Genomic DNA, 27,686 nt, shown 5'->3' with positions numbered 1-27,686 from the left:
ATGAAATGTTTTTAGTTTCATGGATTTATTGTTTCTTCTTTTTGCTATTAATATTCTTGTCCTTAGTATTTGATATTTTAACTTTTAACTTTTTTAACATTTGTAAACTTTCCTTAATGTTTGTTTTTACTTCTTTGTTTCAATTTTCTTTACTCTTTTATGTCCACTGTGCTTTCTTGACACAAACTTTAAATCATGTCATGATCTTTCAATCTGATGAGAGATTCTGTTCTCAGCGCTTGAGCTATTTGAATAATATTGATTTTTTTGCTTTACAGTTCTAATATTATGTGAAATGAAGGAAATAGTGTTAGAGTTTTTGTCAATGATTTTATCTTTATATTGTTCTTGTGATTACAACTGTGTTAGATGCTATTTGTTGGTGTTATATAAATATATATCAATGACTCTTTTACATTATTGACTGGTAATTTTTAATTGCAGGTACTTAGTAATTAGTTGTACAAGTGGGATATTAATATATTCTAATTGAATAAAACTAAAACCACTTAGTGAAATAGCTGGACTGGAAGAGTTCGAGATTCACCTTTGTTTACTTGCCTGTGTCACTTATAAGTTAGCGTAGAATGAAATCCTGTCCTTGTATGTGTTGTTCAATAGTAACTTTGTTTTTGAGAAACAAGATAGTGCATTTCCTGGATGCCAACTCTAAGGACCACACCCTTCTGCATGAGAAACTTTCATGTACTTTTTCACTGTCTGTTAATGATGCAGAAAGTTGGCATTGTGTGATGTCTAGTTTTGTATATTGCAGTGGGTGTGTGAAAGGTCAAGAGTTTCATATATTTAAACTTTTGTTTTTTTTCTTCAACTTTTTGCATGAAATATTTCCTGAACTTAGGATATGTAATATTTAGTTGCAAGCAGTGACTAAAAGAAACTTCAGACTTATTACAGCAGTTCTTTTGGATGGATAATGAGCTAATACTTGATTGTATTGTCACTTCTAGAAAAATTCCACATCTAAAAACTTTCAGAAGAGTATCAACACTACTTTCTCTATTAGAGGTGCTGTTTCTAACCCAGTAATGGTTCCTCTATTCTGGTCTGAGTGTCTTTTTTTTTCCTACCTGTGTATTCCACTCTTTGTGGGTTGTGTGTTTTGAGATATGACTTAGTCTTGGGAGAACATGCTTCCAGCCATCACCTTTATCTCATTTTGCTACCACTTGGGACCAGTAATCTTCTGTACCAAACCTCGTTTACTCTGAATTTTGATGGTGCATAATGTACCTCCTTGTTGATTGTTGTACTATCTAACTTGTGAGTTGATTTGATTTGTGGTTGCCTCAACTTTAAGTACTTTTCAGCACATGTTGTAGGAGATATCCTGGACTAGATGAGCCAGTGTGTAAACATAGAACTATCTTGACTAGATGAGCCAGTGTGTATACATAGAACTATCTTGACTAGATGAGTCAATGTGTGTACATAGAACAACCTTGACAAGATGAGTCAATGTGTGGACAGAGAACTACCTTGACCAGATGAGTCAATGCATATAGATAGAACTACCTTGACTAGATGAGTCAATGCATATACATAGAACCACCTTGACTAGATGAGTCAATGCATATACATAGAACTACCTTAGATGAGTCAGTGTGTACATAGAACAACCTTGACAAGATGAGTCAATGTGTGGACAAAGAACTATCTTGACTGGATGAGTCAATGCATATACATAGAACTACCTTGACTAGATGAGTCAATGTGTATACATAGAACTATTTTGACTAGATGAGTCAATGTGTATACATAGAACTATTTTGACTAGATGAGTCAATGTGTATACATAGAACTATTTTGACTAGATGAGTCAATGTGTGTACATAGAACTACCTTGATTAGATGAGTCAATGCATATACATAGAACTACCTTAGATGAGTCAGTGTGTACATAAAACTATCTTGACTAGATGAGTCAGTGTGAACATAGAACTACCTTGACTAGATGAGTCAGTGTGTATACATAGAACAATCTTGACCAGGTGAGTCAATGTATGTACATAGAACAACCTTGACAAGATAAGTCAATGTGTGGACAAATAACTACCTTGACTGGATGAGTCAATGCATATATATAGAACTACCTTGACTAGATGAGTCAATGTGTATACAAAGAACTATTTTGACTAGATGAGTCAATGTGTGTACATAGAACTACCTTAGATGAGTTAGTGTGTACATAGAACTACCTTGACTAGATGAGTCAGTGCATATACATAGAACTACCTTAGATGAGTTAGTGTGTACATAGAACTATCTTGACTAGGTGAGTCAATGTGTGTACATAGAACTACCTTGACTAGATGAGTAAATGCATATACATAGAACTACCTCAGGTGAGTCAGTGCACTGTACATAGAACTATGTTGACTAGATGAGTCAATGTGTGTACATAGAACTACCTTGACTAGATGAGTCAGTGTGTATACATAGAACTATTTTGACCAGATGAGTCAATGCATATAGATAGAACTACTTTGACTAGATGAGTCAATGCATATACATAGAACTACCTTAGATGAGTCAGTGTGTACATAGAACAACCTTGACAAGATGAGTCAATGTGTGGACAAAGAACTACCTTGACTAGATGAGTCAGTGCGTATACATAGAACTACCTTGATTAGATGAGTCAATGCATCTACTTAGAAGTACCTTGACTAGATGAGTCAATGCGTCTACTTAGAAGTACCTTGAGTAGATGAGTCAATGTGTCTACTTAGATATACCTTGACAAGATTAGTCAATGCGTATACATAGAACTATCTTGGCAAGATGAGTCAATGCATATACATAGAACTACCTTGACTAGATGAGTCAATGCATGTATATTGAACTATCTTAGATGAGTCAGTGTGTATATGTAGAACTATTCTGCAACTTTCACATCTTTCTTTGCTGTGTTGTATTTGTGGTCAGTAACAGTCTGTGGTCTGATGATTTAGTTAAATATATTAAATTATTTAATGTTTTTTATTCTTATGGAAACAGGTGTCTCAGTGATAGGACGTGTTCTTACCATACTGGCCCTTGTCTTGAACTTCATCTTGCTTTTAAAATAGCATACATTTTTAACCACAAGCTATTTAAATTTCAGTGACCATGGTTATCAGAATTCTCATTCATTAAGCATTTTCTAAGTTTATTGTATTACTTATGTAAATTACGGGTCTGTGTAGGTTGTGGCTACACACTTTACAACTTGTTTCCTATTATATCTTAACCCTTAATATAGAAGTTAAGTGTTTAACTTCCTCTTTGTGATTTTGTAAAGTTAAACTTACTGGAAGGAACTCAGTCTCCACTCAGAAGTTAATATTATTTGAATTCTGTTTTAATACAAAAAAAATGTAGATTGCTAGATTGGGTTTGGGGTGGAGTAGTTTCGTACTAGAGATAAAGTTTCTTTTTTACTGGCATCTATTAGATGTATGTTATGAAACACAAGTTAACTAATTTTGATCTTGTAAAATTGTTAAAAAATATTCATCTCTTATCTGGATAATTTCAGAGATGGTGAGACATTCCTGATGGATTCCATCCTTTCTGAATTTATTACTCGGACAGCTGCTGACCCAGGGCTGGCTAGGGATTTGTTGGAAGGTTAGTTTATTATTTTGGTTTATTGATTATTATGTGTAAGTTCGTCTTTGTTTCTTTAATTTTAACCTATGTTATGTCTTTCCTCATTTTAAGATGCAGTTGCAGTTAATATCAAATATACAGACCTATAATATTTTTATTGTCATAAAATTTCTTTGTTCTACAGTACTTCCTGTATGCTAAATGTGAAAATATCCATTTTACAGTGTCACGTATGGGTTTTTCAAGAAACATCATATGTATTTTTACATAAGTGGATCATTTTCTTTGAAATTGTGTTGCATTTTGTTATGCTTAAAATGTTGATAATCACTGGTTATCGATTTCTGTAGACTAATCATGACATGATAATTGTATCAATTGTTCTAGATCCCAGGAGAGAAATGCTGCTGGTATATAAATGGTTTACAAGCCACTTTTTGTGTCATTTCTCCATAGTATGTTTGTGTGTGCACTTTGTCATTTTTATCTTCTTTGCAATATTACTTAATCATTACTATAGCAACTAGAGGTTATATAAATGAATTGAACATATTCTTTACATTTGTAGTAAATTTGTTTTAAAGAAATGAAGGCAAAACATTACGGAATTCATAAAAGAACTTACACTTATTTTGGAATGAAACTTGCAGACTGGGACAAATCATGGGTTTTGCACATAGTTTGTACTGTGTGTTTTAAAAAGTTGAGATAATGGACTGAAGGTAAGATAAAGTCTTTGCCTTTTAGAATTTCAATAGTCTGGCATGAGCTTTGAAACCATAGTTTTAGATGACTGCTTCTTTTGCTTGTGTAACATGCAAGGCTACAACACTGTAAATAAAAAGAATATTTCTTATCTAAGCCTTCAATTGTAAGATCTGTTCCTCATGGACCTGGTGTACCTACTCCATGAATCAGTTCCTTCAATTGCTGTAAGATCTGTTCCTCATGGACCTGGTGTACCTACTCCATGAATCAGTTCCTTCAATTGCTGTAAGATCTGTTCCTCATGGACCTGGTGTACCTACTCCATGAATCAGTTCCTTCAAATGCTATAAGATCTGTTGCTCATGGACCTGGTGTACCTAATCCATGAATCAGTTCCTTCAACTGCTGTAAGATCTGTTCCTCATGGACCTGGTGTACCTACTCCATGAATCAGTTCCTTCAATTGCTGTAAGATCTGTTCCTCATGGACCTGGTGTACCTACTCCATGAATCAGTTCCTTCAATTGTTGTAAGATCTATTCCTCATGGACCTGGTGTACCTATTCCATGAATCAGTTCCTTCAATTGCTGTAAGATCTGTTCCTCATGGACCTGGTGTACCTACTCCATGAATAAGTTCCTTCAATTGCTGTAAGATCTGTTCCTCATGGACCTGGTGTACCTACTCCATGAAGACCCTTGATACAGTTCCTTCTGAACCTGAGATCAACAGAAATGATGACAGGGATTATTTTCAATCTGAGACATCTAAAAGGGTTTTATCAAGATCACGGAGCTGGAGAGGAGATATCATGGCAGGTGGAACATTATCATGATGGCTGATTACTAAAAGTGTTTCATCAAGATCAGGGAACTGGAGAGGAGATATCATGGCAGGTGGAACTTTATCATGATGTCTGATTACTAAAAGTGTTTCATCAAGATCAGGGAACTGGAGAGGAGATATCACAGCAGGTGGAACTTTATCATGATGTCTGATTACTAAAAGTGTTTCATGAAGATCAGGGAACTGGAGAGGAGATATCATGGCAGGTGGAACTTTATCATGATGTCTGATTACTAAAAGTGTTTCATCAAGATCAGGGAACTGTTGAGGAGATATCACGGCAGGTGGAACTTTATCATGATGTCTGATTACTAAAAGTGTTTCATCAAGATCAGGGAACTGAGGTGGAGATATCACGGCAGATGGAACTTTATCATGATGTCTGATTGCTAAAAGTGTTTTATCAAGATCAGGGAACTGGAGAGGAGATATCACGGCAGGTGGAACTTTATCATGATGTCTGATTACTAAAAGTGTTTCATCAAGACCAGGGAACTAGAGAGGAGATATCACGGCAGGTGGAACTTTATCATGATGTCTTATTACTAAAAGTGTTTCATCAAGATCAGGGAACTGTTGAGGAGATATCACGGCAGGTGGAACTTTATCATGATGTCTGATTACTAAAAGTGTTTCATCAAGATAGGGAACTGTTGAGGAGATATCACGGCAGGTGGAACTTTATCATGATGTCTGATTACTAAAAGTGTTTCATCAAGATCAGGGAACTGAGGTGGAGATATCACGGCAGATGGAACTTTATCATGATGTCTGATTGCTAAAAGTGTTTCATCAAGATCAGGGAACTGGAGAGGAGATATCACGGCAGGTGGAACTTTATCATGATGTCTGATTACTAAAAGTGTTTCATCAAGATCAGGGAACTGGAGAGGAGATATCACAGCAGGTGGAACTTTATCATGATGTCTTATTACTAAAAGTGTTTCATCAAGATCAGGGAACTGGAGAGGAGATATCACGGCAGGTGGAACTTTATCATGATGTCTGATTACTAAAAGTGTTTCATGAAGATCAGGGAACTGGAGAGGAGATATCACGACAGGTGGAACTTTATTATGATGTCTGATTACTAAAAGTGTTTCATGAAGATCAGGGAACTGGAGAGGAGATATCATGGCAGGTGGAACTTTATCATGATGTCTGATTACTGCCGGTCATTGAAACAAGAGGTTCCAGACAATACATAGAGGAAAGAGTGCAAAACATAGTTTTCAGACTAAAAATACACCGATTTTACAAAAAAAAAGTAGGTAGAATGAATGTGAATAGTTGTTTCATATCAAATTTTTTACCTTTTTTCAGTTTGTTTATATTTTTTTAACAAACATAATAATAAAAAAATGTTCATTATGGTAAATGAAATAGTAATTTGATATAAGAAAATTTTGTTTTCTTCCCAATTTGTAAAAAAAAATTTACACTGTAGAAAAAATCCTGTTCTCACAATCCATATAGCTGAGTTATGGAAAATCTGTTATTAAAACCAAAACAACTTTTATAAAGTTTAAATTTGCAGGCCTTTGTTATCATATATTACACATGTATTTAAAAGTTGTTTGGAGAGATTGGAGTTACTTACATGTGTGTGCATAATAATATAAAAGAGAATAATAGATAATCATTCTATGTTGTATAGAATTATTAACATTTTAAAATATATTTCAGAAATGTACTTTTGTTGTGTACTATTTTGTAATATCATAAAAAAAGGCCCTTTGGGATTTTAGGGAAAAATATTTAGAGTATAAAACTATTGGGGTGGATCCACTTGAAGAATAGCCAGATTATCCTATTTTATCCATTGATTGATGAATGCGGGAAGTTGGTTGTTAAAGTTTAGTCCAAAATTGAAGTTTTTGCCCAAGCTTTGTTGAAAGACTAAATTTTTAATGCTCCATTAGGTAAAAAGTATTTATTAACAATATGATATATGTTGTTGTTGGTTATGTACATTTTCCATTGGAGCTAAAAACATTTAATTGTCCAGTTTGATTGTTTACATAATCCACAAATAACTGCACTGATGAGCTATAAATTTGTGCAGTTCTAAGATATTATGCTGTTTTCCATAAGTCTGAACATTAGTGGAACTTGCTCATTGATAAACATTGGTTCAATAATCACTTGCATTCATCTCAATTATTTTGAGATGAGCTAATATTCCTAGTTACTATATGTTTATGTTTTCTTTAAGATATTTTCAAACTAATTTTGGTTTGATGTGATGGATATCTTCAGGTTCAGCAACTTAGGCTCAACTTGCCATTTTAACTCTAAATTGTACATAAAAATATATGCATAATGTGTTACAAGACCAGTAATAATTGAAAATCTAACCAATACTATTCCTTGGATTTCCAAAAAATTTCTTCTTTTTGTGTACAAAATCACGTTACTTTATGATACTGATTATAAATAAGCCAATTATGAAGAATAACATTACCTGGTTTTATTGAATGATAACCTTGTACGTGTCCTTAAAACATTTGACCAGTATAGTAAGGTGTGTTGTATGATTATTCAGAAATAGTTGGGTTAAAAAATGTAGGTTTGTCATGAAAAACTAGGATATTTACAAGTTTCATGTTAAGTTTACTTACTAATTAAGTTTCACTTTAAGTTATAATTTTTACAGTAAAAATCCTTCTTACTATAAAAGCTGATACTTATAATAAAATAGGATATTTATTACTAAATAATTTTTCATTAAAAATAACTGTTGATAAGAAAAAACAGGAGTATAATGTTATAACATCGAACTGGACATGGCATGGCCAGATGGTTAGGAGACTTGACTCATTAACTGATGGTTGCAGGTTCGACTCCCCATCTCACTAAGCATGCTCAAGTTTTCAGCCATGGAACCTTATAACATGATGATCAATCTTGCTATTCATTGGTAAAAGAGTAGCACAAGAATTGGTGGTGGGTGGTGATGATTAACTGCCTTCCATCTGATCTTACACTGCTAAATTAGGGATGGCTAGTAAATATAACCTTCTTGTAGCTTTGTGCAAAATTCGTAATAAACAAACAAAGATACAAAGGACTGGGACATCTTACCTTAGTGCTCTATTATTACTTAAACTAATTCTTTATGAAAAATAATTGTCCATAGATTCTTGTCAATGAGGTAACAGTATGATAATGTATAATTCAGTGAAAGTAAACTCATTACAATCCTAGAAAAACAAACAGTTCAAACATTTACTGTTTGGCAAGAAAACTTGTTACTAGATGACTTTGTAGAGGTTAAAGTGATTTATAATTTGGAAATTATAATTTTATAAGAAAAGTATAGTAATATCAAAAACTTTAACAACTTTTGTGAACATTTTTCTAATTCCATTATCAGCTTAAAAAACTTAAAGTAATTACAAATTTTATAAATATAAAAAAAATCACAAGCCCTTAAGCAAGAATTTTCCATACAGTTTGGAATTTAGAAAGAAAAAAGTGAAATAATTCATACATTTTCATTTTAAAATACTGTCCAGAAAAACTATAGAAAGACATTTAAAAATACAATAAATTAAACAACATTTAATGACAGCTAGATATTTTTTTTCACTACTTTCTGTCTACCTAGACGTTGGTATAGTTAAACCGGAGTAATGTTCAAGTGGATAGGTTAATAATTTGATGTTGTCAGATTATTATTTGTCTGTGTCAAGTAAGTTTTAACAAATACAAATTGGCAAGCTATTCAGCAATTAACATTGTTTTTTATCAAATAAATATAAATGAATATTAATATATTGTAACCAGTTTTAGTTAAAACAAGCATATTGTAAGTCGTACACAATAAGGTAATTGATTTAATTACCTAGCACTAGCTGTGTAAGATAGATGAAATTATTTTACAATATTTTGGAATTATTGTTATGGTCTACTAATAGGTTAGTAATTTTGTTAATGATTTTAATAATTTCATTTTTGTTCTGCACACTTTTATTTGTTTTCCAATTCCAGAAATTATAACTCTAATTTGATGTTTTACTTCTTACTATTGTATATTCATATTTGGATATTTGTTTATTCATCACATGAAAGTGTCATATGACACATGCTTTATTACAAATGTTTCATATTTCCTCAAGGTAGTAACTAGCACCCATGAGCCAATGAAATTAAGTCAAAACACTTTTTATCACTTGTAATGCTTACACTTTAGTAAGTCACCTCTCAGAACAGTACAGAATCAGTTTTCAATTACAGAGAATATTTTTAGGAAGCCTCGTATTATCTTAGCTTTGTTTAAGTCTGTTGTAGCTCACACAGTTTTGAAGCATTCTTGTAACCTGTTTAAGTTTCTAACAGCAACTTATAATTTCTCTTTGCTGTTTAATATTAGCTCTACTGATTTATTAACTGTAAGAACCTAAAGAGCTGATATTAAAGCATAGCCTCCATAGTTTTGCATTTTTCATATACCACTGTTAACAAAACTACTTGTAATAATTTTGACTCCATTTTTAATAATAACAATTTCACTTAATATTTATAATGGTGCATTCACTTTTTCTCAATAGGCATATTATATTAAATTATGTTGGATATAAAATATACAATTATTTATTTTGTTGTCTAGATGTATACATTGTGTTGAATTAGATATGAAATGCACAATGCTGCATTCAATGTTTAACAGTTGCCCTCTGTAGATGCATTGTGTTGAATTATATTGATTCAAAGGTGACTTGTGGGAAGTGGTAGCTACCCAAGTGGTGATAGTAGGGGGTGCTTTCTGTTACCTCCTTTAAACACTCCATCTCATACCTTTCATAATGTTTTGCATTATTAATTAATAGATGGTCATTGGTTGCAAAAGTGTTTTATAGGCTGAAATTGAAAGGTCATGGGTCAAAGTAGGAAATTGGTGTAACTCAAGAAATGGCTTTTTTATATTAGCTGAGTGTATGTAGTAAAGTTGTGGGTGTTTTTTTTTTTTTCTTATTGCATTCCTCCATAGAGATTGGTATTGCACTCTCTGGGCTGTATAATATATTTTTGTGCTCTCATCCTACAGTGTATATATTGTGTCATAGAAATTTTAATAAGCTCTTTTTTGTTTTTGAAATGTGAGGATGTGATGTTATATATGAATATTATTAACATTATCTTACATCAAAGATAATAAATGCTTAATAACAGCAATAGTAGGGAATGGAGGGGGGTTGTGAACCACATTAATATGCCCTTTGTTTCAAACTATCATCCTGCAAAGTTTGTTCAAGATTGGCCCAGCGACTTAGGAGTAGTTAGATAACGGACAAACAGGCAGACATAGATTTCTGTGCTTTACACATATCAATACAATATTGCATTTAGTTATTCAAAAGTTGTCCTGGATATATGCATTGTGTTGAATTATTTAAAAATAAGATATAATGCATTCAGCTACTCATTAGTTGATTTTGGTAGACATACTGTTTTAAATTTTGTTAAATACAAAATATACAATGCTACATTCTTGTAAGGTTTTCAGATAAAAATTATGTTATTGTACTGTTGATTTGATCTTATTTTATATTTGAAAAAAACATCACATTTGGTTTGTGTTTAGTATCACTGATAGAGAATGAAAATTTTCTTTGCCATACCAAAATTATAAGGAAGCCAACATTTGTAATTGTTAATAATTTTTTAAGAAAAAATTTAATAAGTTATCAACCAATTATATATATATATGTGTGTGTGTGTGTGTGTGTGTGTGTGTATTTACATGTGTTGGGAGTTTCCTTTTGTACATTCAAAAAAATTACTCAGGCCAGTAAGAAATAATAAGTATGGTCTAACAAATGTTACATAGTCAGTGAAATGGAGTTTGGTTTACTTAAATAATATCTTTTTATTTTATTGGGAAATAATTTGTTTTCTTTTAGTGACAAAATGAAAATTTTTTTGTTTTTTTTAATATTAAGTATTGTGTTGTTGTGATATTTAGGAAATGTCCTTGAACATGTGAAATATATACAAGTTACTAAAAATATACTCTTACAAACATCTTAAAATTTGTTGTATTGTACAGGACAACAATGGGACCTACAGTCAGCTCTGTCAGCTTTTTATTTGATGAAGGGTATCACAAAGATCCAGGAATTGTCACCAGATTTGTCCTCATCCAGTCACATTAGTAGTGATATCCAGGAGAATAATATCACTGGATTAGGTGGAGAGCTAGGTTTAGATACCGATGAAGAACAGTTATCTTCTCTTCCCAAGCCTGCATTGCACAAGGAGAAAGCTGTAGAACTGGAAGAGCTTGAAAGTGAGTGTGGAAGTTTTAAGTACATATGTAACCTTTCCAATTATTCATAAATCAGTAAGTAGCCATCATAGAATATAACCTTTTGATTGGCTGAAGGAGTTGATATGTAAATTTTTCCCAGTTTAAGTGTCATACTTATTGTATCATATGAATGGGTGACAGTGGGTTTGTATGAAGTCATACAGATGTAAAGTTTGCAACTAGTAGAATTAAATACTGAAAAATTGAATGGCTGGTTCAACCCTCTCACCACAAGATGTATTACTGTGAATACATGCAGAGAGAAGTTGTTTTTTGATGAAATCTAAATCTTCTTGATTTAGCCAGTAATGGTAAAAGTTTTAAACTTTTTAAAAGTATGATCATGCATACAATATATGCATATAGCAATATTTACACCTTCTTCTGTGTTTGTGACCAACTTCAGATTTTATCCAGAATAAATTTGTTCTTTATGTTAACATTAAATATTTAAGTTATTCAGTAAGAACTGTGTGATCAACTTGTTTCTTCTCAGATTTGTTAAATTATGTTTATTTGAAAAAAACAAAGTAAAATCAACAATCAGTGGTGGTTGCCCAGTCACATGGTTATCACATTGATTACAAACAGTGGTGGTCTTATGGAATTACGTGATCTCACTATGAGTACAAAAATCATTCTTATGTAACTAACTGAATTCTCTGTATTGTACCTTTCAGCTAAAAGACTTTCAAGAGGTATATCAAAAGCAACTGAAAATGTTGGTCTAGTGGCAAGAGCAAGAAGTGAACTTGTCAGGAGTCCACTCAGCAGTGCAACATATGCCCAGGTTGCTCTCTTGGACACCCCTGTTTATACCTTTACTTTACCTGACATTTCTATACATCCTCCTGACTTCAGAGAGTTCCTTGAAAGAGACCTGGTTGAAACATCAACGCTTGTGTCTCTGGAACATGCTGGTAAGATCTTTAAGATAAAATGTTTTAACATAATTTCCTTTTTATTGTTAGAATAAATAACTTTAAAAATGTTCTTAAAGGAACCTGGTAAATTTTCATCCATTATGATGTAATAAATTTATGTGTTATTCATTTTTATCACCTACCTAAGTGTCTTTATCCAGATAACAGTTTTCCCTACCAGTCACTTATTTTCTGACATGATATCTGATACTGTTGAATATCAAATATTTTTATTTTTTTTTTTAAGAGGTACCCACTTAATTAAAATGCAGTGTGAATGGTTTGTCTTTATAATGTTTCATCTTCATCAGTGGGACTTGATCGTGTATGATGTAAAAAGTACAAGTATTATATAAATGGATTTATAAAACCATCTCTCTTTGATTTTAAATGTAATTAACTTACTACAAATTTAATGGTTCTCCTGACATTCTGTTGATTGATCTGTGTTGTTCCCAGATATTTTTGGTTTGGTTGTTCATGTATTTCCATCACTTTGATGATATGTGGCTTTAAAAAAGAATAAATTATGGGATTATTTTAAACGCATATTAACAAATATTTACATTAGAAAAAGAGAACAATTGTTGTATAAAGTTCCTAAAACTAAAAAAAAAAAAAAAGTTTGAAACATGACCAAAAGAAAGTCCACAATGAAATGTATGTTAACTGGTTCTCCGATCACAATAAAAACAGTAAAATCAAATTTTAAAAGTGATATTATAACAACACTGAAAGTATTCACCAGTGAAAACATGAAAAATAATTCAAATCATAATATTTTGAAACAAAAGGTGAGTACATTCTAAGCATAACTGATAACACAGTCACGGAAACAATGAACTGAGAAAAAATGAACACGTACAAAAACAACAATAGAACTGACTAAAACACATAAGTATAGTAAAAGAAAACATATTTATGAATAAATAATATTCATGGATGTTATAAACAAAAATTCAATTAAATTATAATACAAATCAAACAAAAGACACAATGTGAAAGTAAAAATTGAAATAAGCAAAGAACCAACATTCAAAGGTTTCTAACAAAGTAATATAATAACAAAAAATACAGTAATGTCACAGTTAATAAAACATATCATTTAGGTGGCAAAAGTTCCTATATAGGAGAAACAGGCAAGAAAATAATAACCAGATTGAAAGGACATGAAAAATGAAAAGTCAAATGTAATTGAATATATGAGAGAAACACAACATGAAATAAACTTTAGAAATATAGGAAGGTATTGAATACAGGGAAAAAAACTCAAAATAAGAACAAATCTAGAAGCACTAAGGATTAAAAAATTAAAACAATATTAATAAAATATCCAAAGAACCTTTATATTTGTATTAAGTTTATTATATTAAACAACAGAGGGAGCTACTATCATAAACCCAGTTATATGATTGAATATAATTGGACCTAGCATGTTGTAGGTGATAGTGGCTTACTATCAGAGATGTAATATTGTAGAGAAATAAATCAGTTATCCCACAAATAGCTGTTTTAGGTCTTCTTATCAAATGTTATTGGTTGGATTGACATTTCTTACTGGGTGATATTGGCTTCATACTAACAATTTCTACTAGTTTATTTGTTGATAGTTGATATTCTGAACAGTTTTTGATTGTCTTCTGATCTGTTGATAGTTATTATCATGTTATACCAATGTTTTTTGGCTAGTTTGATATCTGTTAACAGCGAATGTTGATTAACTCCAGTAGTTTAATGAATGATTTGATATTTAATGACGGGTATTTGGGGCTGCCCAGTGAATCTGTAAAACCTGTTTTTCAGAACCTTAACCTTTAAATAATACCTTTATACTTGCTTAAAGAGTCTGTTGTAATAGCTGTAATAACTTGTTGAGACATACGTTTACAGAAACAGAATTGTTTGCTCACTATTTAAAATTTAAAACTGTGACTGTTTCTGAGATAACACATATTAGAACTCAAGCAGCGAGTTCTGAAATGTTCTTAGTTACAAGAAAATAAAGACTACCCTCAGGTGTTTTGGTAGAAGGTAGAAAACAACCATCAGTTGTATCACTTCCACAAGAGAACTTGTGTTAAAAAGAGGCTTTGTTTTAGTCAGTTTCAGCCTTTATCTTAAAGGATAATGGCAGCATAAATCACTGGAAGGTCTGTTACTGATTTATACAGACAATTTTTGAGATGAAAATTAGATTTTTTTGTGTTCATGGATGATTGTAGGTAAATAATGTATAGTTTTTTCAGATGAAATCTGTTTTGTAGACACATTATCTGAGTGAAAGCTCAAGCAGATATCTCACCTTTTAGTTGCTGGTATGTGATGAAGTTTTTTAATAATGTGAAATAATCAGTTTGATGTACAGAGTTACATCTGTAAACATGAGGTTTGTATTATTTTTATTATTCTGGAATGTATATTAGAACTTCAGCAGATATTTTTAATATTAGGTCGACTCAACTGGTGGTCTGATATTGGAGTTTGTCAGCGACTGTGGCCTTTAGCAACGACTGGTGATGGAAACTGTTTACTTCATGCTGCCTCATTAGGTAATACCTGATAGTGTTTCATTTTGTATGCATTATATAAAGTTAAGCTGAATAATCCTTTTGTTTTTTACCAGATAGTTGTGTGTTGGCTACAAATTATGTAACTTTAAATTTACAACCAAATATTTTCTTAAACATTGTGTGTGTGGAAACATCATGAGATATGTACATTTTTTGTAGCAGGATAACTGTTCCTCCATGTTTTGTTTACATTAAAAAGTGACAGTCCAGTGATTGTCAATATTTGAAAGGTTTTTTCCTTCTTTATCAGTTGCAGTAAATTTGTAACAATTTCTTTTATTCTGATCTTAATTAATGTGTGAAAAGTTTTTTCTTCATAATTTATTTTCTTAATTAAACTTTGGCATATAATAAGTATATGTAATTTATTTTATTTATTGTTTGTTACTAACATGGGTCATTCTATGATCTGGGTCAAAGGGCAGGTCATCATGTTTATAGACTTAATTACAAAATTTTATTGCCTACTATTTTATAAATATATGCTAGTTAGTCTGGTATGAAATTGTAAGTTATAATTCACTTTTTAGTATTATACATTAGTTTATTTCTTAATTTGAAAATAAATATTAAAACAAAATTCTTAAATATCGATTTGTGTGTTACATGGTATGTTGAATACAGCTTTGATTCAAATTGTGTTTGTGATGTCAAAATACAAAACTTACAGTTTCTTATGAATTAGAAAGTTACACTACTTATGCTGACAAGTTAGAATATAAAATCTTCTGTCTTCTATATTTGTTGAGATACAATTACATTTAATGAATCAAACACAGTGGCCCTACCCACCTTTTTTTTATTGTTGAAAATATTTGCTTATGTGCACTTACTTCTGTCTATGATGTGTGAATAAACAATTGAAAGCTCCAAGTGTTCCCCTGCTGGTTTTGTCAATCTCTAAAAGGTGGGAAGTCTCCAAGATTGTTTCTTTGTGTTGAATCAGAAGAAAGCAGGAAGTGAAAATGTTGTCTGCAAATAATATTTTGTTTTACTTAAATACTGTTTAGTTAGTAAGTCTGATAAATTAGAGTGGAATTATGTAGCATTGATAGAGTAATTAATAATATTTGGTTATTTCAAAATGCATGTATAACAGCTTTAAGAAAAATATTTTATTTTACAACCTCCCCCTCAGTGTGGATTTCTGTATGTGGTGAGGAGACCTCCCAGGGAAGGTCCTGTCTTTCAGTTTACCTCCTCTGGGATCTAAACATCCACCCATATGTTTGCTGTGCATGGTGACCCGTGAAGGGGAGGAGAGGATCCTGGTGATTGAGGGGTCCAACCCTAACACACCACTTTGGCCTTGAATTCCTGTAGATGGGCAGTCTTGAGGTGGCCCTCCTTCCATCAATCGGCTGGTCCACTTGGGCTGGGGTCAATCAAGTACCAGTGTTGGATGTTCTCAACAGGTGTTGTGCTGATGTTTGGGTATAGTGCTCACAAACCCTGATGTTACATAAGTGTCCTTGTTTGACACTGTAGTGCATGTCCTCGTAGGGCTCCATGGTGGGTGGGGTCAGTAGGCATCGAAATTTCCCTTTTTTTTTATTATGGATCCTCCAAATAAACACTTAAATAAAATAGTGAAAAAACAGCCCATAGGTAAATGACCATGCCTTGAAAATTCTGAGCAGTAATCTCCAACATAACACCTGTTGTACCACATTTCCTTATACTACATTCTCTTTCAGACAAACCTTTAAGACAAATGTCTCCCTTTTTCATTTAGAAGGGACTAGAGGGATTTGCTGGCTCTCCCAGTCAGTAAAGAAGCTTCGATTTGGTGACACATTGTTGGAAACATCCACATCTCAACACTGTGAACTCCTCTTGCATTCCAAGGCAATTTGGGAAATACCTATTGAGGTTACGCCTCATGCTACTTTGAATTCATCACGAGGAGTTATTGTTGAGAGGGATATGAAGAATATCCCAGAGTCAGAGATTCTTGCTGGTTTCTCCACTCACGAAGTTTCTGCAGTTAGGCGTATCTCCACTTGCAAAGATGGAATTACAATGCTGACCGATATCCTCGTTCTGACATTTACATCGCCACATATACCTGCCACCATCAAGGCAGGTTATCTTAATTGCAGGGTATGGCCAAACATTCCAAATCCTCTCTGATGTTTTCAGTTTTAGCGGGTCGGTCACTCAAAGACATCATGTTGTGGTTCCTTGATGTGTCCTCATTGTGATGGCAGGGACCATAACGTTTATGAGTGTTAAACTGACCGTCATTGTGTTAATTGCAATGGCTCTCACCCATCCTACTTTTGTTCTTGCCTTAAATGGTTTGAACAAAAAAGGGGTGCAGCGTTTGAAAATGATTTATAACATTACTTATCCTGAGGCTCGAAAGTTACTGTCCACCACTTTATCTCGGACGTGTGCTGCCATTCCGTGTTTTCTTAGGTCATACCATCACTGTTTGTTCTCTCTACCTGTTGCATGGAGAGACATATGAACAATCAGACCTTGATGCTCTCATTGAACAGTTGCTGTCTCCATTTTTAATCCTGGGGGACTTTAATGGACATCATCCCCTCTGGGGAAGTGCTGATATTGATAGGAGGGGTCACTCTGTACAGCACATACTCTCTGATCACAACCTTTCTCTTTTCAATACTGGTTCTTCTACTTATTTTCATGCACCTAGTCAGTCCTTTACTACTATTGATCTCTCAATTTGCTCCCATTCATTATTCTCCCATTTTTCTTGGAGGGTGGACAACAATCCATGAGGCAGTGATAATTTCTCTATACTTTTGAGAGAGACTGGCCGCGGTCAATGCCACCCTACCCACGTGCCCCGGTGGAAGCTGGATCAGGCAGACTGGTCCACTTTCACTGCTCTTGCAGAACTTGATCCTGCCATCGACTGAAAGCCATCAGTAGACGACTGTGTGGCAGTAGTAACTTACTGTATTATACAAGCAGCATTTCAATATATTCCTGAAACCTCAACACGTTTTCCACTATATCCCCCCCTCGATGTGGATTCCTGTATGTGGTAAGGGTACCTCCCAGGGAAGGTCCTGTACTTTCAGTTTACCTTCTCTAGGATCAAAACATCCTCCTGCATGTTTGCTGTGCATGGTGACCTGTGAAGGGGAGGAGAGGAACCTGGTGGCTAAGGGGTCCAACTCCAACACACCACTTTGGTCTTGAATTCCTGTAGACAGGCAGCCTTGGGGTGACCCCTCAAGATCTGTCAGCTAGAGTGGGCATTATGTCTGATATTGGAGTTTGGGTATAGTGCTCATGAAACCCTGGCATTGCTGCAGTGACCTTATAAGGCTCCATGGTGGATAGGGTCAATGGGCACTGAAATATTCTTTTTTGTATTATGAATACCCCTCAAATAAGAAAAATAAACAAGCATGTCAGTATAGAGAAAAACTCAACTACTGGCAAATGACCACACGTTGATGGCTATATGTGGTCAAACTCTGAACTTGAATCTGGCCCGTGATTTTTAATTATACATTCTTTAACTGAAAACCCCTGAGGGCAGATTTCTCCATTTTGTATTCAGAAGGGTTTAGGAGTGCTTGCTGGCTCGCCTAAATTGGTAAAAAAATTAGTCTGGGGTCATTTTAGTGGAAACAGCTTCATCACAACATTCCAAAGTCCTCTTGAAGTTGAAGGCCATTGGGGATATATACCCATTGAAATTACTCCTCATTCCACTTTGAATTCTTCCAAAGGAGTTATAGTTGAGAGGGATTTTAAGACCATTTCAGAGTCAGAGATCCTGTAAGATGTTTTCATTGTCAACAATTTGGTCATTCGAAAACATCTTGCTGTGGTTCCTTGACATGTGCCCGTTGTGGTTTTGAATGCCAACTAGAACCACATTGTGTTAACTGTAATGGTCCACATCCTTCCTATTTTACTTCTTGCCTTAAATGGGTGAAAGAGAAAGAAGTACAATGTCTTAAGCAAGACAGTTCATAATATTACTAACCCACAAGCTTGGAAATTACTATTCCTAATTCCATCTTGGACTTGTGCTGCTGTAATCCATTCCACTACTACAGTAGGAGTCCAGACAGACCTTTCCATGCCTCCTACAGAACCTTTAACAGTGCATCTTTATCTAGTACCCTCCAAAATCAACAAAGTTAATGAATGTTAACGAATCAGTTTCTACTTCTATCTCTGTTCCTACCACATCTTCCAGTCATTGCCCAACTTCACCTTGTTTACACCCAGGTGTTTCCATGTGGTCTTCTTCTCTTGATACCTCAAAAATTAAACAATCCACTTGTTCGCATCCTCATTCACTGGAACGTACATCTACAAACTCCAACCTGCCTACTCGATCCATAGCAGGGTCACTAGAGAGTGACTGACCCACATCCAGTAAAGAAAAAAAGCAGTCGCAAGCAGAAGGTCTCCATGCCATATTCTCCTCCAAAATAAAGAAAAATGGCCATGTTAATCCAATGGAACTGTAGAGGTTTTCAATCAGATGTGAATGACATCAAGGATTTGATTGACTTTTATCATCCCAAATGCTTTTCTTTACAGGAAACATTTTAAAAACCTACTAATACAGTCACAGTTCGACAATACTCCTTACACCAAAATGACAGGTCATGTGTAGGACAAGAACATGGGGTAGTAGCACTGCTGGTTGATCAACATGTGCCCACCCGCTTCTTGTCATTAAATACGCCCTTGGAAGCTGTAGCTATCCGTGTCTCCTTGGGTTGTACCATCACTGTTTGCTCTCTGTACCCCTGGAAAAAATTACAATCAATCAGATCATGATGCCCTCATTGAGCAACTGCCAACCCCCTTTTTAATTTGTGGGGATCTTAATGGACATAATCCCCTCTGGGGTGGTTCTAATACTGATGTGAGAGAGTGTGCTACAGAGCATATGCCCTTGAATCACAACCTGCCTCTCTTCAGTACTGGCTCTTACACTTATTTTTATGCACTCAGTCAGTCATTTACAGCTACAGATCTTTCTATCTGCTCACTTGCTTTTCTTGGGAGGTTGACTTCAATCTATGGGGTAGTGATAATTTTCCTATTGGATTAAGATAGATTGGCCGTGGTTAGTGCCACCTGACCCATGTGCCTCAGTGGAAGTTGGACAAGGCCAACTGGCCCTCTTTCATTTCTCTCTCGAAACTTGATCCTGCCATCTTATGTAAATCATCAATAGATGATTGTGTTGCAGCAATAACTAACTGTATTATCCAAGCAGCTGCTCAGTGCATCCCCAAAACCTCAACATATTTCACATGACATCCCCATCCTTGATGAAATTCTGCTTGTTATATAACATGAAAAGCTCAGAAATGTGCTTGGGATAAATTTCGTAGATATCCCATGCTTTCAAACCATACTGCTTTTAGCAGGCCTGTACACATACTCAGTGAGTTAGATCTCAAAGCCAGAAGGAATTTTGGATTAACACCTCCAGCATTTCTTCAACCAGCAGTTCAAAAGTCATATGGGACAAGATCCGAAGGTGAGTGGACGGTATACTTTTGGCCCCTTCTCTATCTTAATATTGAATGGCCATTAAATTGCTGATTCTCAGAGCATTGCCAATACTTTTAGTGAATGTTTCTCTCATGTATCTAGCTCTTCAAACTCATCGCTTTCCTTCTTAGCTATTAAAACACAAGTTGAACATCTGCCTCTTTCCTTTTCGACTGATCATCCCTGCGACTAGAATCGCCCTCTTACACTGGTGAAACTCAAACTTGTGCTTCATCTGTCTGGCAATACATCAGTTGGACCTGATGATATACATTATGAGATGTTATGCCACCTTTCTTCTGCCTCTCTTACTATTCTCCTGGCTGTCTTTAACTGGATATGGCAGGAGATTGTCTTTCCTGATGCTTGGTGCCAAGCTATTTAACTCCCTGTTCTTAAACCTGGGAAGGATCCAAATATTCCTTCGAATTACCATCCAATTGCTTTGAAGAGTTGTCTCAGTAAGATCTTAAAGAGGATGATTAATTCTCGTCTTGTTTGGTTCCTTGAATCAAACAACCTTCTCTCACCCACTCAGTGTGGGTTCTGAAGACAACGCTCCATGATAGAACACTTAATTCTCCTTGTAACACATCAGTCAGAGAAGCCTTTTTGAAGCGACAACATCTTGTTTCTATATTTTGTTATTTAGAGAAAGCTTATGATACAACATGGAGATATGGCATCTTGCGAGACCTTCACTCATACAGATTGCATGGCAATTTGACACTTTTCATTAAGCATTTTTTAATGAACTGCTGATTCCAGATTCATGTGGGCTCAACACTTTCCCGTTTTTTCTCACAGGAACTTGGAGTCCCTCAGGGTTGTGTTCTGAGTGTCACACTTTTCATTATGAAGATTAATGCCAGCAGTGAACAGCTACACCCTACAGTTGCAAATGGTCTTTTCATTGATGACTTTCACATTGCATGTCAGTCATCAAACATGAGGTTTATTGTGTGACAGCTACAAACTGCAATGAATCATATACTTAAGTGGACCACAACAAATGGTTTTCAACTTTCTCTCCTGTTTGTGTACATTTCTTCTACCACCAGGGTATTCATCCAGATCCAGAACTTCGTATTAATGATGTTGTACTTTTCGTCATCCCTGAATCAAAGTTCTTAGCTCTTATAGTTGACTGTAAATTAAACTTTATTTCACATATCAAGCAACTTCATGTCAAATGTATAAGAGCACTGAACATCGGTGTCCTCTCTTCCACCTCTTGGGAGTGGATCAATACTCAGTGCTTAAAATGGAGCTTATCATGCTCTTATACGATCCAAACTTGACTATAAGTCTATGGTCCTGCCAGGACTTCAGCACTGAAAATGTTGGATCCTATCCACCATAAGGGGCTTTGGCTTTGCACTGGGGTCTTGTGTAGTTCTCCAATACAAAGTTTGTGCATGGAGTCCCATGAACCACTTCTGTATATTTGCCATTTGCAACTGTCTCTTATGTATGTTTCCAAACTTCGATCTTTACCACAGCATCCTACTTGGGATTGTGTTTTCCATCATCAGTGGGCCACACTTTTCTAATAATAGAAAATCTGCCATTGTTCCTTTTAGCCTTCGTATTTGGGCACAATCAGAAAAATTGGATATATTTTTGAATAGCATAGCAGTATCAACAGTTCAGCCTCTTCCACCAGGGCTAATTACTATCCCCAACTGTGACCTATCTTTGAGTCATCTGAAAAAGGCAGATACTCCTGATTGGAAATATCGCTCTTCATTTGCTGAACATCTTTCAAATCATCTATCCATTCCCATATATACAGATAATTTAAAATCAGGTATTCTGTAGGCTCTGCCATGGTTTGTTACAGTTCAGTTGTAGCACACAGAATCCTCTCTACACTTTCTGTGTTCACTGCCAAGTTGTATGCCATTTCTCTTGCCCTGAATCACATTGAAACTGTGCAATATACAAAGTGTACGATCTATACTGATTCACTCAGCTGTCTATTGGCTCTGACATCATTCGATGTTAGTTACCACTAACCTTCCTATCAATATCCAAAACAAACTGGCCCATCCATCTCTGTCCAGTGTTTTTGGATACCAGGTCACATTTGTATTCATGGGAATGAGCTAGCTGACAGAGCAGCAAAGGCTGTCCGATCTGGCTCTATCACCACTGTACCTGTTGATAACTGGACCATAGTCGATGTAAGGAACCTGGAGTGAGTAACGAAATAATAAGCTTTTCCAAATCAAACCTTCTATAGCTCTTTGGCCATCTTGTTTCTGTAAAGATCGAAGAGAGGAAGTTGTTCCTGCTAGGCTACGCATTGGTCACAGTTTTTTGACTCACCAATTCCTTTTATCTGGTTCTGATGCACCAATGTGTGGCACTCAAGCCACAATCATACATATTTTATTATCATGCTGTTGTTACAACCAAGAAGGATGATGCCATTTTAAACATATTTTTAAGGTAGGTTTGCCTTTGACATTAGCCAATGTCATGGGTGATGTGATACTACCCACCTCACTCATGTTTTTACATTTAAGAGCCATTGGTCTTTTTAACTTAATTTAAGGTTTTAATTGGACTATATACCATTTTAGCATGATTTCTTTTACACATTTTAATTTTATTTTAACCTGAACATAAGACAGGAAAGGCCAACTTCAGGTGACTGTTCAGTCTTCGTGGCAGGTCTTAATTTTATATATTTTTACCTCCATTTCCATATACCATTATAGTATAATACATCTTGTTTGGCAAAGATAGCCTAGTAGCTTTGTGCCAATAAATATGAAATACCTACCTACCACTATGTCCTTGTCCATGGTAGAAAATCTGCCTACCACATGGCATGGAAGACTCAAAAACAGGCCTGGAATACTTTCCGTAGTTATACCACACTTTCGGACTGCATCGCTTTCCAGCAGGCTCATGCACATGCTCAGTGGGTAAGACGTCAAAGCCAGAAGGAATCTTGGATTAACTTCACAACCAGCATATCTTTTACCACCAGTTCCAAAGTCATATGGGACAAGATTCAAAAGGTCAGTGGGTAATTCTGTCTCCCTCTCGATCGTGCTCTCTGATGGCCAAGAAGTAGCTGATATCTGGAGCATCACCGATACTCTTGGTGAAAGCTTTTGCCAGGTGTCTAGCATTTCTGCTTCTTTCTCCACCTTCATAGCCATCAAGAATAGGACAGAGTGATCATTTCTTTCTTTTTGAGCTGATTGACTTTATGACTATAATCGTCCCTTTACACTGGTGGAACTAAAACTCGCAGTACATCAGTTGGCCCTGATGATGTACACTATGAAATACTGCACAATCTATCTCCTGCTTCTCTTACTATTCTTCTGATTGTTTGTAACCGTATCTGGCAGGAGAATGTTTTATCTGATGCATAATGCCAGACTATTGTCCTATCTATCTCTAAGCCTGGGAAGGATCCCAAGATTCCTTCATACTACCATACAATTGCTTTGACAAGCTCTCTCTGTAAGACCTTAGAGAGGATGGTTAATGCTTGTCTTGATTGGTTCCTCAAATGAAACAACCTCCTCTTGCCCACCCAGTGTGGGTTCCAACGACAGTGCTCCACTGTGGACCACCTGAGTTGACTTGAAATTCCAATCAGAAAAGCCTTTCTCAAACAACAACATCTTGTATCAATGTTCTTTGACATTGAGAAGGCTTATGATTCAACATTGAGGTATGGTATTTTGTAAGACCTCCATATATATGGGTTACATTCCCATTTGCCAATTTTTATTAAAAATTTTTTAATGGACAAGAGATTCCAATTCCATGTGGGTTCGACACATTCCTGTTCTTTTTCACAGGGACTTGGAGTCCCTCAGGGCTGTATTTTGAGTGTCACACTTTTCAGTATATAAATTAATGCCATCACTGAACAACTCCCTCTCGCTGTTGCAAACAGGCTCTATGTTGACGACTTTCACATCTTGTCAGTCCTCGAACATGAGGTATATTGAGCGGCAGCTATAGACTGCCATCCTTTACTGAAGTGGACTATAGCAAACAGCTTTACCTTCTCTCTCTCTAAAACTGTTTGCATGCACTTTTTCCACCAACAGCGTATTTATACTGATCCTGAACTCCGTATTGGTGAAGTTGTGCTGCCTGTGGTTCCTGAGACAAAGTTCTTGGGGCTTATCTTTGACCGTAAGCTGATCTTTATACCACATATCAAGCAGCTACAGGTCAAATCTACAAGAGCACTGAATATCCTCCATGTTCATTCTGCCACTACTTGGGGACTGGATTGATGTTCTTTGCTAAAGATATATCTTGCTCTTATTTGATCAAAACTTGACTATGGATCACTGGTCTGTGGCTCTGCTAGACCCTCAGCCTTAAAGATCAAGGACTTTGGCTCTGCACTGAGGTTTTCAGCACTTCCCCATTTCAGAGCTTATACATAGAGTCTCATGAATCTTCTTTGCACCTCTGCCATTCGCAACTGTCTTTACTACATGTTTTGAAACTTTGTTCCTTACCAAAGCATCCTACGTGAGGTTGTGCTCTCCTTCCTCAGTGGGTCATACTTTTTCAGAAGAGATGATCTGCCATTTCTCCTTTTGGCCTTCATATCCAGGTGCAGTTGGATGAATTGGGTCTGTCCTTGGATAACATTGCTGTATCCACTGGTCAGCCCATCTTACCATGTCTTCTTACAGTCCCAAAATGTGACCTATCTTTAAGTCATCTGAGAAAAGCTGACACTTTCGGTTGGAAATACTGTCTGTTATTTGCTGAACATCTTACGAACCATCCTTCCATTCCTACTTATACAGATGGTTTGAAATCAGGTGACTGTGTGGGCTCTGCCATGGTTTGTTGTGGTTCGGTGGTAGCACACTGAATCCTCTCTACAGCTTCTGTGTTCACTGCTGAACTGTATGCCATTTCTCTTGCCCTGGATCACATAGAAGCTAAGCAGTACTCAAACTTCACTATTTATGCTGACTCACTTAGTTCTCTATTGGCCATGGAATCGCTTCACGTTAGTTCACACCCTGTACTCGCTGATATTCAAAACTGACTGGCCCATTTCTCTTTAACATCTACTTCTAACCAGTTTTTCTAGATACCACTCCACATTGGTATTTGTGAGAATGAGCTTGCTGACACGGCAGCAAAGTCTGTCTGCTCTGGCACTATCACTGCTGTGCCTGTTCCATACAAGGACTACAGTGCTCTATTCAAGGCTTGGCTCTGTGCCAGCTGGAAGTCAACTTGGAGTGAGCAACGTGAAAACAAGCTTTTCCAAATAAAACCCTATATTGGACTTTGGCTGTTTTGCTTCCTTAAGAATTGAAAGAGGAAATTGTTCTTACTAGAATATGCATTGGTCACAGTTTTTTAACTCATCATTTCTTTAATCTGGGACTGATGCATCAATGTGTAGTCTGTGTAGCACTTAGGTCACAATAAGTCACATTTTACTATCTTTCCATCATTATGATTCTCAATGGTGGCACTATTTTAAACATGTTCTGTCCTAAGGTTTATCAGTAACATTAGACATTGTTATTGGTAATGGTGACACTGTTCACCTTGGTAGTGTTTTTAGTTTTTTAAAGGCCATTTATCTTTTTAATGCCATTTAGTTTTTTAATTTATACATTAATCCTTTTTTAATGTGGTTCCCTTCAAGAATCACAGTCTCTCTAGTTTGATTTGAAATTAGAAATGGCCCTGACATTAAATAACTTGAAACCAGGACTGAAAAGGCTAACTTCAGGTGACTAACGCTGCTGTTTGAACTACCTGTTAGTCATCCTGGCAAGTTATTATTAAAATTTTGCTACAAGTCTTTTAAAACTTTTATTACTCTACTTTTTGAAAATGGCCATAACATCAAATAACTTGATACCAGAACTGGAAAGGCCAACTGCAGGTGACTGACGGTGGTTTTTGTACTTACCTATTAGTCTTCCTGGCAAGTTATAATATTTACAATTATGCTACAGAAAGTCCTTTACAACTTGTTTTACTGTAATTTTTCTCTTAACATTGTAGACTAGATGTAAACTATGGTTTTATGCTATTTGTTTTTTAAACTTTGTTTTGTTTTACCTTAATTTCCTTTTATGAATTTTACTCAATTTACTTTAATTGTAACTTTTTACCAGATGTTTGTCACAGATAGCGTAGCTGCTTTGTGCCATAAAACACCAAATCAACCAACCAACCAACTTTACAACCTCCATGTGCAAAATTAGATCAGGCTTAACAATTTAAGGCAATTGGGCAAGTGAATACTAAGTTTGTAACTAAAAAGTCATTGTTTTATATATTTGTTTCTTTACCATTCTGTGCTTTAAGAAAAATAACTTTAAGAACTTATTTCTAAATAGTAATAACTTTTACGTGGTTATTTTACAAAATACTGGTTCACTAGCACAAAGCCAAGATAGTTTAATACTGTTGGTTGCAGTAACACGACTGGATATTTACTCCATCATTGCAATCTTTTTTACGTCAGTTAGACATGGCTGAAAGATTAATGAATAAAAAAAAACATAGTTGTAAAATGTTTTTATATTTGAGCTATTTAGACTAAACATTTGTACTATCTTCTTATAATTTGCAGTCATTTTAGAATAACAAAAGCCTAACTTATATTTACTTTCTAATTTTTTGATTGAATCGACCAAACCAATACAGAGACATAATTGAGAGAATAACAGAAAATGTATAATTTTTTATAACTAAACACATGATAACTATTTAGAGATGATAAAGATTTCACCTGAGAAATTAGGCAAATTTCTGATGCATAAAAATATTTTTAATTTTAAAATTGAAATTACTTTGCATGTTGGATAGTAGACATTCAAAAATAAAAATATGCATGAATACATCATTACTTTAAAAATCTTAAAACTTAATCAAAATGTATGTACTAAAGTCCAGTAGTGTTTACTGATAACCTGAAAATTTCATAAAGATATGCATACTGTATTAAAAGTTATCGTATGAAAACTGTGACAAACACAAAATGGTTGAGGTCAGCTTATGGGATTGACCCCATAGAAGGAGAGTTAAGTTGTTTTGAAAGGTTATTGATACCCAACAGAATATTACAGATTAAAAAAACAGTTTTCTAAATATTATTTGAATAGTCTCTAACAACTTATACAAGTTATCTTGTGAAATATTGTTGGATTTGTGTAGGATATCAA

At 35.0% G+C, this 27,686-nt stretch overlaps 1 protein-coding gene across 2 annotated transcripts in view; it reads left to right on the top strand.

The window, feature by feature from the left end:
- Positions 1–27,686, top strand: part of LOC143239186 (OTU domain-containing protein 7B-like) — a 47,945-nt gene that overhangs the window by 2,693 nt on the left and 17,566 nt on the right. For both annotated transcript variants that reach the window (XM_076480053.1, XM_076480052.1), the window contains exons 2-5: positions 3,542–3,633; positions 11,223–11,462; positions 12,164–12,403; positions 14,857–14,955. In XM_076480053.1, coding sequence (XP_076336168.1) covers positions 3,561–3,633; positions 11,223–11,462; positions 12,164–12,403; positions 14,857–14,955 — 652 coding nt within the window. In that variant the 5' untranslated portion in view covers positions 3,542–3,560. The remainder of the gene's footprint in view (positions 1–3,541; positions 3,634–11,222; positions 11,463–12,163; positions 12,404–14,856; positions 14,956–27,686) is intronic.

The sequence above is a fragment of the Tachypleus tridentatus genome, chromosome 13 (genome assembly GCF_004210375.1).
Source record: "Tachypleus tridentatus isolate NWPU-2018 chromosome 13, ASM421037v1, whole genome shotgun sequence".
In the NCBI taxonomy this organism is placed as follows: Eukaryota; Metazoa; Arthropoda; class Merostomata; order Xiphosura; family Limulidae; genus Tachypleus; species Tachypleus tridentatus.
The sequence above is the reverse complement of the archived record's forward strand: the minus strand, read 5'-3'. Positions and strand labels throughout refer to the sequence as shown.